This window comes from Diadema antillarum, unplaced genomic scaffold, assembly GCF_040938485.1.
Source record: "Diadema antillarum isolate AM-2024a unplaced genomic scaffold, OU_Dant_1.0 seq00001612_RagTag, whole genome shotgun sequence".
Classification (NCBI taxonomy): domain Eukaryota; kingdom Metazoa; phylum Echinodermata; class Echinoidea; order Diadematoida; family Diadematidae; genus Diadema; species Diadema antillarum.
In genome coordinates, this window is record NW_027272325.1 from 1,775 (window position 1) to 15,772 (window position 13,998).

The 13,998-nt window shown below is 36.0% G+C and overlaps 1 protein-coding gene across 2 annotated transcripts; it reads left to right on the forward strand.

Annotated features, from left to right (window-relative positions):
* Positions 1 to 217: 217 nt before the first annotated feature.
* Positions 218 to 11,995, forward strand: LOC139711129 (D-aspartate oxidase-like). Of its 2 annotated transcripts, none has more exons than XM_071623048.1 (4): positions 218 to 441; positions 9,155 to 9,272; positions 9,890 to 9,991; positions 11,841 to 11,995. In XM_071623048.1, the coding sequence occupies exons 1-4, from the start codon at positions 353 to 355 to the stop codon at positions 11,955 to 11,957; spliced, it is 426 nt and encodes a 141-aa protein (XP_071479149.1). In that variant the 5' UTR covers positions 218 to 352; the 3' UTR covers positions 11,958 to 11,995. The 2 variants fall into 2 exon arrangements, with proteins under 2 accessions (XP_071479149.1, XP_071479147.1); XM_071623046.1 differs by lacking the exon at positions 218 to 441 and adding an exon at positions 2,296 to 2,850.
* The last annotated feature ends 2,003 nt before the right edge of the window (positions 11,996 to 13,998 follow it).

A 13,998-nucleotide genomic window follows, 5' to 3' on the forward strand; every position in this document is an offset into this window, starting at 1 on the left:
CTTTTCAAATATTTTTAAATAGGCTTATTGCATGGTCAGATTTTGTTGATAGAACTGACCTGCACATGAGTAAAGTCAATTAAAAAAAAAAAAAAAAAATCACTGCTCATTATGGTAAAGAATACCTCTGAAATAGAATTTACCAGTGCATCGACATCAATGTGATAACTTTGGCATATCTTGTGGAAAGGCAGAAACTTTCGAGTATGATTGTTTACAATGCTTGTGTAACAACTGTTCGTTAAGATGGATGTGAAGATAGCAACATGGCTGGTCCTGACTGACAATCTACAATGTAAATGCCTGATGACCTCATTACCTGTTTTCTGTAAACTACACAATTTGTATTTGCATGTTTCTTGCCCAGTTGTCCAAACAATCCACAAATGACTTTGTAGGTGATTTTTCAACGAAAGAGGAAGTATTTTACTATATCCCAAGGTGAGTTGTTCGACTTGTTGAATGAACTCAAAAGAAACTGTCCCTCTCCTGTGTGCATGAATGTTACCATGGTGATTTTTTTTGTCCCTTGTGTCTCTTCCTCATAGTCACAACACTCCCATGATTGAAAATTTCATGTCACATGTATAGGTACATGTAGATTTTCTTGAACTGACATCTTCACTCTGTCCACTTTACTCTATTCACCCATTGAGGACGAGTCCTGAGTATACTCAGGCAGGTGTCTATGGGAAATGCGTGTTGTAGCAAAATCAAACCATCCTCAACGGGTTAATGCAATCTTTTTAAAAATTCACATATTAGGTGAGCATTGGTACTGTAGACCAGCCAAATCCTACAATTTTGTTTGAGATGGGGCTTCAGGTTTCAAAGGTGAATGTTCTTTAACGATGATTTTTTTTTCTTAGATTATTAGAAACCTCTTGAATGAAAAATATTCTTTTAAAATTGTATGGCATATATATGTGAAACTATACATTGCTTTCAAACATTAAAGCAGGCTTCAGATAGAGCTTGATCTGCATGATATTCTTCTAATTCCGTGCTTCAGTATCACTAGTTAATAGGTGTATGTTCAGATGGTTGTAGTAGTAGTAGTAGTAGTAGTCAAACCTTCAAGGATAGCTATCTTGGAGGATAAGCTAAGGCCCCCTAACTATGACACCTGTTCACACAACGTCCTCGAGGAAAGACCCCTTGCCCCCGATAACTACACTTTTATACGTACCTACAATCTCCTATTAACAAATCCTATCTAAATGATGCTTAACTATGAGTGGGAACCCCCCTCAGTTCGTTAATAGAGTGCTAATCCTGAGATATCTCATGGACAGCTATCTTCGAGTTACATGTAACTTCAAGTTACAAGTTAGCTATCAACGAGTTCGTCTACATGGTGTTTAACTACGATCTTGTATCCTCAAATGATAGCTATCCTCGAGGTTAGAGATCACCGTCTGAACGTAACTTCTGTATTGTGAAAGTCTTTGCAGTGGAGAAGATAGGATGTCTGAGGATGTCTTTAAAACAAGTAGAAAATCAATTGCAAGAATAACCAAAAAAAAAAAAAGAAAAAGAAAAGAGAGACAAGAGATAGAAAGGAGAAAAGGATGGAAGTAAATGAGTAGGAGGGTGAAGAAAAAAAAAATGAGTGAAAGAGGGAGAGATTGGAAGCTCACTTTCCTAAACCATAAATTTACAGATTTTTTCTTTGTTTGATGTGAAATGTTGAGCCATCTGCTGCATATTAAAAGAGCTGTACTATTACTAATCACAGTAATCAGTGGTGTGAAACAGTGCTCTCTTAACAATGATTAATATTGGTATAAAACCGTATATGATTCTGTAACTACTGTTGTATTCAATAACATGATTCCCCCCTATACAATATGACTAGGCTAACTTGTTCATGACTTCTCAAAGGATTTGACTGAGGTTTTAGACTGGTTGGGTTTTGGTCTGATAGGAGCACAATGTGTACTACAACCTTATGTATGACATCAGAAAAAAAAAAATCAAAATCGAATCAGATTAGAAATGAATTCAGTAAAATTGCAATACTTTTGATTGGTTGCCTACGTATATCAAGGTATTGTGACTTCCACAAAAGTAAACACAGATGCAAACAAGGAATAGACACACAGCAAAACAGACAAAATTGATCATAAGGCAGTGTGTGTTCGACTTGATCTAGCCAATGACCTATTAAGCCATTAGGACCTACACAAAAACACTCTATTATCCATTTGTGTGAACACACAAGCTACATGGGCGCACCCAAACACTTAAGTACAGCCTGTACACATACAAAACTGTACATGTTTATTAGCCCAATGAGCATACGTACAATCTTTAATACATCCTCTCAAATTTTTCTTCCAGCCTCTATTACAAGTGTATGTTTGAAATGTGCAAGGGCTCTCTGACTTTACAATAGGGAACTTTAGCTACACGACGGGAAGACCTAGAGTACGTGGAAGCAATCAGCTGACAGTCCCCGCACTCGGACTCCCGTCCCCATTTCTAGGTAGTTTGCATTTCTGTGTGGACACCTACAATGTATGTAGCAATTTTGGGTGATGTATGAAACGTAAACTGTCGCGTGGTGTATAACCGTTCTCATTTCACCCCAGGATCTTGGAAAGGAGATTTTTTGGATTTGAGCATGCGCAGAAGCAAATTTTCGCATGACACGCTCAACGAGTGGCCTTGTCGTGCTTGCAAAAGTTCCCCTATAAGTATACAAGGACACAGTTATCCTTTGAATACCATTTCTGTGGACTTAATAACTATTCAATTCCTTCATCAGCTTTCCAATGAATCTGGAGAATACAAGTTTATCGTCAAAATCAATCCTTCGGGTACCTCAGATTTTCACTCTTTCTTGCGGTGAGTAAACAAGTCTGTGTTGCAGAATGCATACCTATGGAATGTGGCCGCATCAATTCCACAAGATTTTTTTTTTTTTGTTTTTTGTTTTTTTTTTAGTTTATTTTTTATTATCTTTTTACTTTTTCTTTATGCATCTCACTTGAGCCAAGGGCTCAGTGGCTGTTGGAATCGATTTTTTTTTTTTGTGCGGCGTGCATCATTCAGTGTGCGTCGTGTGTAAACTTTTAGATTTTCACTGTCTTGAAAATGCCATGATATATATATATTTTTTTTTTATCACCAAACTTGGTAGAAAGAATCTCTGAGATAGAGTGATAGGAGCTTCATTTATTCAAATGAGCACCATTTCCTTGATTTACTGCATGCATGTTGTTCCTGGTATTCATACTCTTCCATACTTGGAAGGTTTACTTGAGATACACGTGTACTTTGGCGAGCACCATACACCTGGATCTCTTGTCTTTTAAATTTAGAATGCTAACACACAAGAACAAAAGACGCTTAACCCTCAATAAACAGCAGTCTCATTGAAAAAAAAAAAAGTAAACTAGAGTATTTTAAAAAATCAAAGCATCAAAAAAACAACTCACAATTGCCTTTTGTACCGTTTCACTATGTACACTATGTGACTGTGTATTAAGACACTTTGTGCAAATATCTTGCTGCATTGCTCCATCAACAACAGCCCCCTTTTCAAATGCATCAAGGACAAAATAAGGAAAATTATTTCTGGGGTGGTATCTTCAGTAACTCATCAAATCCACGTTCAATAAATATCGCTGTGCATTGCAGGGTAATACACAAACTTGAAAAATGAAATCAGTATTAAACAAGTTAAAAAGAAATGATACTGTCAATGTCTAGAAGGAAGGAGTATTTTCTGCCATTTTGTTGTTGGTTATTTTGACTAGAGTGACATGAATCTCATCATTAAAAACTTTAATCAGAGTCAAGATTACCTGGTATCTAAAACTACAAATCAGAAACTATTTTCTTGGCCACTGTATTATGTTTTGCAGCAAGTGGTTTCATTCATATTAAATTATCATTTTGATAATTTATTACCGTTTGAAAAAAACAACAACAAACAAATCTCCTCTAAAAAGATTCAAGTGAAAATATTTACTCTTAAAGGAGTGAATTTAGAGTGAAATTGAAGTGAATTTTGAGTGAAAATATTCATTTTCACTCAGAATATTTTCACTCATTTTGGAGTGACCTCAGGAATCACTCAAAGATTTGGGAGTGATCCCTGAGGTCACTAAAACGAGTGAAAGTGAACATTTTCACTCGAAACTCACTCCAGTTTTACTCTAAATTCACTCTTTTTTGTATGCACTCCTTTAAAGGACAAGTTCACCTTCATAAACATAAGGATTGAGAAAATGCAACAATATTAGTAGAACACATCAGTGAAAGTTTGAGGAAAATTGGACAATCGATGCAGAAGTTATGAATTTTTAAAATTTTTGTGTTGGAACCGCTGGATGAGGAGACTACTACAGCTTGTGAGTCATATGCGTACAACAGTATAAAGAAAATGTAAAAGAAAATTCAACATATTTTCACTTTTTTCGCGTAATAAAAGAGCACTTGACTTGCCTCTTTCTAAAGGCAGGGGGAATAATATTACCCATAACATTTGTCAGTAACGAGTCGGGGGAATGTGTACTTTTTTCAAAAGATGGAATTTTGTGAAATTCTCTTTATATTTTCCTTATATTGTTGTACGCATGTGACATCTAAGTTATTCATACACTGCAGTAGTCTTCTCATCCAGCGGGTACTGCACAAAAACTTCAAAAATGCATAACTTTTGAACGGATTGTCTGATTTTCCTCAAACTTTCAATGATGTGTTCTACTAATATTGCTACATTCTCTCAATCCTTATGTTTATGAAGGTGAACTTGTCCTTTAAGAGTGAATATTTTCACTCAATATTTTTAGAGAGTCAGCAACAACAGGTTACAAAAATACAAATGTCTAAAGAAATACAGAAGAGAATGTAATAAAGAAGTCACAGCCATTTATCTCTTTGAACATGTGGTAGTGATTGTCAAACACACTGTAGCAACTGTTCAAACGGTGTCATCCTACTAGACCGACACCCACGAGTTCGACATTGAAAACAGGTCCATGAGTCATACAGCTCACGAGTCCTACAGCCCACGAGTTCGACACTAGGCAAATAAAGCCCATGAGACCGACACTATTAAAAGTAAAAATGGCCCATGAGTTCGACAGATACAACACGGCATTTAATGTGTTGGTCTCGTGGGCCTCGTTAGAATAGTGTCGAACTCATGGGCTGTATGACTTGTGGGCTGTATGACTCTTGGTCTGTATTACTCATGGGTGTTGGTCTCGTGACGTGCACCCGTTCAAACAAGTTCCAGCATACAGCTGGCTGTGCATGAATGTAAACTGAATTCTACAAGTACAATGTACCTATTAAAACCCCAACCCATGAAAATATGTGTTCTCTGCAATAGACCATACCATTTTAATTAATGTTCACTTTATTATTATTCACGAACAGAGTACTGACAAAGAGGGTGAAGTTTTTATCAGTATTAAAGGGACGCAGTCCTCACGAAATTTAAAAAAATATGTTGTTGTTGTTACCTCCAATGAACTACTTTCATCAAAAACAAACTTTCAAATCACCAAATAAGCTCGTACATTTTGGTTAAAAAAGTGTGACTCTGCAAATGAGCAAGTCTTGGCGGAGAGTCATACGTCATCGATGCACAACTCTTTCCAGCGGTGTTCTGCTCTTCATCCCTAGTTATTTATAAATACATGTTTACTATTTATTTTTATATTAATTGTATATATAATAAGCTTGAAATATTTTGTTTGAAATAATAATACCACATATTCTCACATTTTACGAAAAAATCAGATATGATCATTTTGAACTCTTAAATTAGTTTTCTGAGGCACGGCTGTCAACTTGAGAGTAGGGCATCAATGACGTTGCACCTTTTGGCAGGCTCTTACACGATTGCTTGCAGGAATTATTTTTTAAAAATCGCGTACGGAGACAATTTTTGATGTCCACGCATATAAATTGGTGAAAGGTTATATTTTTTACTCTTCTTAATTATCAGTATAGTGAAAATCTCAGGACTGCTTCCCTTTAAAGCATTAAAACAAGACAGCCTAATGTGTCATTACATTTCTCATATTCACAGAAAAAAAAATCAAACAATGAAAACACAAATTGGAGCAGACATTGATATAATTTTTAAACTAGAGATGATGTCATTTCATCACATTACAGCTGTATATCAATATCAAAGAATGTGTCATCCTTTAATTATTATGCATCATTTTTGTTAGGTTTTTATTTTAATAGTAAACACCTACAGTAGCAGTTACCAATGACTTTCAGGATTATGTTGTTTTAGTTGAAACTTTAAAGTGATCAAATAGTTTCGGTTCAGACCCGAATTCAGGTTTTCTAACATTTTTTTTTTTTTGAGAGAGAGAGATAATGAAAAACCTCTTATGAAATATAAAGGGACATAATATAATTTTAAGAGGAATTCAGCATTTCTTTGATGAAAATTCTTTTTTGAAATGCCTGAGACATCCCAAACAGAGTGAACCTCATAAAAGGTGGGACCCACCTTTTATTACAATTGCTTTGTTTTACTTTTATTTTTGGATGTTTCAGCAATTATACAACCGATTTTTCATCAAATAACCTTTGAATTCCTCATAGAATGGTATCCTTTGTACTTATTTCATTGGGTGGTTTCTTGGTATCTCGCAAAAAGTTAAAAGCCCAATCCTTATCTCCACCAATACTGGACTAATACTTTAAGATTCTTCAACTTTCTTTGTCTAGATCACATTTCCATGGAACATCCGTACCATTGCATCCATCTCCATCCAACTCTGCTTGGAAAAGTCAAATTGAACATGGCATGGAATTGCAATTGAAGTGGGGTCTGATTCTACTACCTTGTAGCCTTGTTGTTGTACAGTGTAATTTCTGAAACAAACACAAAACATGCTACTCTCTGTACAGTGTGCACTGTATACTATGCTGTTCATGGTGGCAGCATTTCATGACCAGAATATTACATTCATCTGCAGTTGTTATAGTCGCTTGCTATAAAATACAATTTGGTTTACTTTTTTTTATCAAGGATATAAAAAAAAAACCACATGAAATCTTCTTTGTCAGTGTGCAACATAGATTTTTTACACGTCATGCAAATAATGATACATTACACAGGTCTAGAAAGTGCTCAGTTTAATTTTGCTTTTTTTTTTTTGGTTGCTTTGTTCACTCATTCAACAGTGCTTAAATATGGAACTGCAGTACAGTATTTAAATCAATTCTGCTACATTAATCATGTATAGCACTTGCTCAATGTAAATATTTATTGGCTTCTAAATATTTACTCATCATTTTCACTATCTTTGTGCCAGTTTAAAACTCAATGTACAATTATATCAATGCGGTTTGCAGTCTATTAATGCTGTTGTACATATTCCCTTGTAGTTTGGGATTGAAACAATCTGTACAGGATCTTCTATGTTGTAGTTGTACACACTTTGCTTCTCTGATCTCTTATACTGAGGCCTGAATAGTAATCTGCACTATTTTACTATCCCTTGCATTTGTGCTTGCTTTCTGTCTGTCTGTCTGGCTGTTTGTCTCTGTCTCTGTCTCTCTGTCTTTCTTTCTCTTTTATAATCAAAGTGCAAATTGTACCAATATATAAATGTATTATGGGGTTTGGCGGTGTATTAAATAATTGAAAGTAATATGTTTGATTTATGTTATAATAAGGATTACTAGTACTAATAATGCGGGGATACATTGTACATGTTCAAAGTGCTCTCTTTCTCTATACATAATATATGCTACGACAATTGTTTTTTATTCATGAAGTTGATACTTGCTAAGTATTTGTGTTGTAACTGTCAGAACTGCTAATATGTACTCCTATTTTTGATCAATATTGGCATATTATTAATTTTCACCGAGCAACTTTATGTATTTATTGTCACTCATTTTCTCATCTCTGACATCTTGGTTTTATTTCTGGCAGCTGGCATTCCATACATTTCACGCATAGAGCCAACTTTTGTTTTTATTAAAGCATAATCATATTAAAATCATGAAAGGAGTCACATGCAATCTTCAAATTATCTAATTTCATCATTTTCCTCAAATGTGAGTGCAAGTGTTTGGGGAGTCTTGACCTTTTCAGAGGTCCGATCATTTTAACCTGTTCAGCTTGCCTTTCATGGAGGTACATGTCCTATCTACATTATTGTAGCATCTTGATAATGATACACCAAATTCTTCATGCCTTTAATATCACAAAACATTGTGCTGCAAGTCATACATTTATACAGTTGTGCCAGTGGTCAAATTGGGGGTACAGCCAAACAAGAATGAATTGCAGTTATTTTCCATAATAATACATACTGCTATAAAGTGTTTTCAGCACATATTGTATATATGGCAGCATTTTTATGTATTTACATGAACCTTTAAAGTTTGGCATCTGTTGCTTCAGGAATATAATACATTGCCCACCATTGCATTGCACTAATAAAGTCAAAGACACTGGAATGGAAAAAGCTGCAAATTATATTGGTCTGGCTGAACACTAATGATTTCAAGTTTCACATAATTGTTAATGCGCACAAAAAGTGTTGAGAATTGTTTGCATTCTGCAATTCTTGTTGAATGTTTCTCACGTACATACCTAATTGGATTTTTCATTTCTTGTATATATGATAGAGCATTTTTTATCCAGCATGCTTATACTTTGGTGCCCTAAAATTTATCCAGTGGTTAATCTACACATTTGGCAGTATCTGCTTGTATCTCGAGATAGTTTTTCAAAAATTGGTCTGGTGGCAGGTGTACGTACTAATCCTTATAAATGGTACATTCCACAAGTTGTACACAGTATTCAAAAGGTAAGAGTTTTGAGATTTTCAGAATTAGATAAACATAAAGGGTATAGACATTAATTATTTTATGCTAGCCAGCTTTGGTGAGTATGGTTCATACAAGGTGTAAGTAAGGAGTCTTCCCAAAGACTTTCAGAGAAGAGGAAAATAGTGACAAAATATTTTAATAGCATTCAATCTCTTAATTTTTATTCCGTAGTTAAAATGTTTGTAATCATTTATATTTAAGATGCACTTGCAGGATTTATACTTCAAGAGATTGAATGACAGTGCGATAACCAGTTACGCTTTATACAACCTGTCTCTCTGTTGACGCCATCTGTTGGTACAATGTTATTATCCTGTGCAAGGCAAGACGATGTGACCCTCGGTGGGACGGCCCAGGTTGACCGATGGGACACAGAAGTTGACCCGAAGGACTCCAAAGAGATTTGGGAGAGAGCTGTCGGCATCCTACCAAGTTTGAAGGTTTCACTCTCACCTGCTCTCACATTCCATATCCCGCATCAAGCTACATGTAGATTGTACAGGATTTCCCTTTTAGTTGGTGCAAAGCCCTGGCAGAGTCCACAAAAGCAGCAATGCAACCTAACGATAGAACTTTACTGAATATTATAATTGCTGAATGAATCAAATGCCAGTGATCTATACATGTATTTGATAGATAAAGATACAATATAATTTTCTCCTCTTTGGATTGATCATTAACTTGCCATGTTTCATTTTTTTTCTCTTTTTTTGCTAATAAAGCATAGTTGCTTCGAATGTGCTACCATAAAGAGATGACTGTTCTGTGAACATGTGTGCATTGGCCGTTATGCAATGCATACAATGTACATTAAACCAATTTTGGTTCAGGTGCAAGTTTCTTCACTTTGTCTCCTCTCTACAAATTAAATTTGTTAAGATCGCAACTGCTGATCTGTAAATTAACACACATGTCAGAAAAAAGGAACCAGTGGGACTCGAACCTGTCATCTACTTTCATTTGACCATTTGAATATAGTTATGTTCAATAAAAAGTTTTTTTGTGTGTGTGTGTGTGTGTTCTTTTTTATATAGTATCTGTATTTCATCCTTACCAGGAAGCCAAGATCCTAAAACAGTGGGTTGGACTGAGACCCCAGCGCAGTAAAGGCATTCGAGTTGAGGCAGAGACCATGAACTTTGGAACAACAAAAGTCAGGGTATTAAAGAATTTACCACAACCTGTAGTGTGTTACTGTGTGTGTCTCCCTTGATTTTTTTTTTCCTAGGTGTGGGATAGGAATTCATTATTTGCCGCTTCTACATTAACTTGAAATTAGATTGCATGAATGTGCTCAAATTTGTTCAGTGTTTGATGCACCGTCTATGCATGTAGTGAACTTTGAGGGAGGAAAATGTTGGCTTCACCTCCCCCTTAAAGGCATAATTTACCCTCTGCAGATGAAACAAAAACCCAGCATTAGTGCTTCAAACTAGTTCTAAAATGTGAGTTAGGGATAGAAACAACCAATGTAAAAGTTTGAACCGGTATAATCAGTGTTAATTATTGTTAATTATACAAAATGTAAACAATAGTTGTAATAAAAATATTTCCAGACTAAACCATCTACAGTTATGGTTTAATGAGAAAAATAGTGTTATCTCCGTATATTTTAGGCTTTTACTGCGAAAGTGTTATACACTATGGTAGGATGTTTTGCGATACAACTGACCTGCCCGTACAGTGTATGCATCAAATGTGATATCTTGAACATTTTTTAAATCACTGCTCCCAAAGCCAAAAAGGTAAACAGGACCTTTAAGAAGCAAAACAAATGTGTTTATAGTTTTAACCCTAACTAGGCCGGGCTATTTAGGTAGTTGATAGAGCCGGGGGGGGGGGGGGGGGGCCTCCCAGGCCCCCCCTTCAGATCTCGGCCGTCGACCGCGCGATCGCGACGAAAATTGGCACACACATTGCCTATGATGTAATCTAAAATACCATGAAGTTATTTTTTCAAAAAAATCATCATTTATGCTAAATTATGCTAATTTATGCATGATGATGCATAAAATCAGACTATTTGGTATAAATCACAAAATAAAGCTCAAAACAGGCACATTTTTTGTGTAAATATTCTTTTTAGTGTCCTTAGCAAGTGTAATGAAAAAAATTGTGATATCAGAAAAAATTCTTAAGTATTTTATTGTTTTTTGGAATTTCTTATGTATTTCCTTGTTTTTTCGACTTTATGTTTTTCATTGTTTTTTCGATGAAATTTGTCGGCGACATCGCTCCGAACAAGAAAATATGTTATTCATTGATTTTAATCAATAAAACACCAAAATAATCATGCTTTTATGAAATTTGCCTGTAAGCACAGCTTGCATTGAAATTGTACACGAATTAACGTTTTTGAGCAATTTTTGGTCTCACATGCATGTACATATTTATGCGTAACTTCGGAACCGCGCACCCGGGCGTTGCAAATTTGGTGTCAAAAGATGCGGGAGACTCGAAAGAAAAAAGTCATGAAACGTCGTGGCGATAGCTTTTTGCGATTGCGATACATCGCGCGCCCGAGGCCCCCCCCCCCCCCCCCCCCCCCCCCCGGCCTAGTTAGGGTTAAATATCTCATTGGCACAAGCACTCCAGAGTTGGCACCAATCAGCAAACATAGGACTGTGAGCGTTAAAGAGTATGCAATTTTTTCATGAAAATTACATATTCTATCAAATTGATACACACTTTACATATGTTAAGGGTAGCAATTATTCTCCCAGCTTTCTGAAAGCAGTTAGTCGAGTTCTCTTTCATTATGCTAGAAAAGTGATTTTTATGGTATTCTCTTTATATTTTCTTTATATTGTTGTCCACACTTGACATCATAACCTCTAGAAGTGTCCTCATCCAGCGGCTCCAACATCAAAACTTTTAAAATTCTAAATACAGTTAATGTTGCTCTTTTCACTCAATCCACATTTCTCTTTGGGTTTGGGGTTTCCTTTAATGTCAAAATTCTGCTCTACAAATTTCTCAGAGGTCTGTTTGTCTCTGTTTTTGGGCAGGTGGTGCACAACTACGGTCATGGTGGAGCTGGGATCACCCTCCACTGGGGCTGTGCTGAGGATGCAGCAAAGCTGGTGCAGAAAGAACTCTCCACCCCACCACAAGCAAGACTGTGATCCAATTGGAGAATTGAATCAGTCTCTCTCTATCTCTATCTCTCCATCTCTCCATCTGTCATCCTATTGTCCCTTTCTCCCCCCCCCCCCCTTTCCTCCATCCTGCTCATTCCCTGGCACTTTATCATCCTTGCGCTGCTTCCTTTCCTTTCTCTCTCTCTTTCTTCCTGTCTCTCACTTACAATCTCTCAGTATCTTCCTTATCTGATAGCATATTGTAATACATACTACATTTTTGTTTTGGGCATTACTTTAATAATAAACAATGTTTACACCATGTTCACATCCTGTTTTGCCCATGATGGCCTGAAATGTGACTGCCATGTCCACCGTGAACAAAACAGGATGGATGGACATCACAAGCCCTGATTGCTGTTGATGCCGTGTCAGATTATTAGGCTTGATTGCACTATGGTCCTGGCAGCAATGGCAATCGTGCTTCAGGCCACCTGCAAACACAGTGGGATGGATGTGAGATGGGGGTGGGGGGGGGGGGGGATAATCTGACGGGCTGTGATTGCTGTGGATGCAATTTTAGATTTTTAAACTGTCCCAAAAAAATTTTCATATCAGTTACATTGGTGATGAGAAACCTAGTAGGGTGATTTAGTGAAATGGGGTGAATGCAACAAAACATGTCAACACAATATCATGATGTGCTTCATCAAAACTTGGCATTGGTCTGTAGTGGAACATGATGGAAAATATGTGCAGTCTCTCTTGACCAGACGGAGTTGACGACATGTGACAGACATACCGTGGCCTCCTCTTACAACGAAGTCCTTAGGACAGGTAGTTTTCTTTCGTTAGATCGATATTTTCTTTATAACCCAACAAATAAACAATAAAAAGCACAGAGTGGATAACGTTGTAGCCCAGATTTTTACTTTGTTGTATAAACCAAAATTCCATCATAACCATATTTTGTTGTAACGGGAGTACACTGTATTTTGTTGGTGTTCACTGGAGCGAGGCTAGCATGGTAACAAAACTGGAATATAGGGACCAAAAAGCAAGGAAAATATCCCACCTGCCAATAGTGCACAACTTTTCAGGCAAAAGGGGTTGCTGTGGCTGCTGGAAGATCATTTTGTATTAAAAGTAGTGTTATGGTGATGAGTAGCTTTACAGGTAACAAATGAATCACTGCCATTCATTACCGAGGAATAATTGTTTATAAACAATGAATTGTGAAATCTTGCTCCGCACTTTACATTTCTTCTTCTTCTTGAAACTCTCTCTGTAATAGGAAGTGATAGAAATATATTTTTGTGATCGCACAAATAGGTATCAGAGCTTAATAAATGCTATGATTATCACCTTGTTCATCAATAACAGGGCAGATATTTTGAATAATTGGTGGACACGCAAGTAATTTAAGCATTAGGAAGTTGTAGATGTATATACTGTATTGAAAATGAGCTTCAAGTATTACAAAACCAAAGTACCTACCTGCCAACTATTCCCATATGATATGAGTGTATTCAAAAGCTCTGTTCAAACTTAAACTCGTATTCTTGTTAACACCTACTACTTGTAATGAAAGGAAGATGGGTAAAAAGTCATAAAATTGCATAGTTTTTCTACTTAATTCATATCTATTGAATTTTGTAGCTGGTAGGTACAATTAAATACACTGTATAAGATTTCAATAGCAGCAGGGAAAGAAAAACAAATCGTATGTGTTGATTTTTCTAGAAGGAACATTGAATACACTTGTATGGCAAGAAAAAAAAAATAAATTCACATCACTAATTACGTGCAACATTCTTGCCTCTAGCACAGACTTTTATTAAAGAGAAGGTATAGAAAGTTGCCTGACATGAGAAAAAAAGATGTGTTCCTGTTGATATCAAGTTCAAGTTCATTTGTTTTACACTATGATAAAACAGACCAAAAAACTTACAAAAAAAATAAAAAATAAAGGCACTGAAGGCCTACATGTTGTATCAGTGGCCCATCTCAAAAAAAGAAAAAAAAAAAGAGAAGAATTATATCCAAAGGTTGCAAGAGATAATTTCTTTAAAATGAAATTTATGAA

What these genes read in the sequence shown, in the direction of transcription:
- LOC139711129 (XM_071623046.1), top strand. Translation starts at nt 2,627, where the DNA reads ATGCGCAGAAGCAAATTTTCGCATGACACGCTCAACGAGTGGCCTTGT. An exon ending in GATTTTCACTCTTTCTTGCG is followed by an intron (nt 2,851 to 9,154) that starts GTGAGTAAACAA and finishes ATCCTGTGCAAG; the next exon opens with GCAAGACGATGTGACCCTCG. An exon ending in GCATCCTACCAAGTTTGAAG is followed by an intron (nt 9,273 to 9,889) that starts GTTTCACTCTCA and finishes CATCCTTACCAG; the next exon opens with GAAGCCAAGATCCTAAAACA.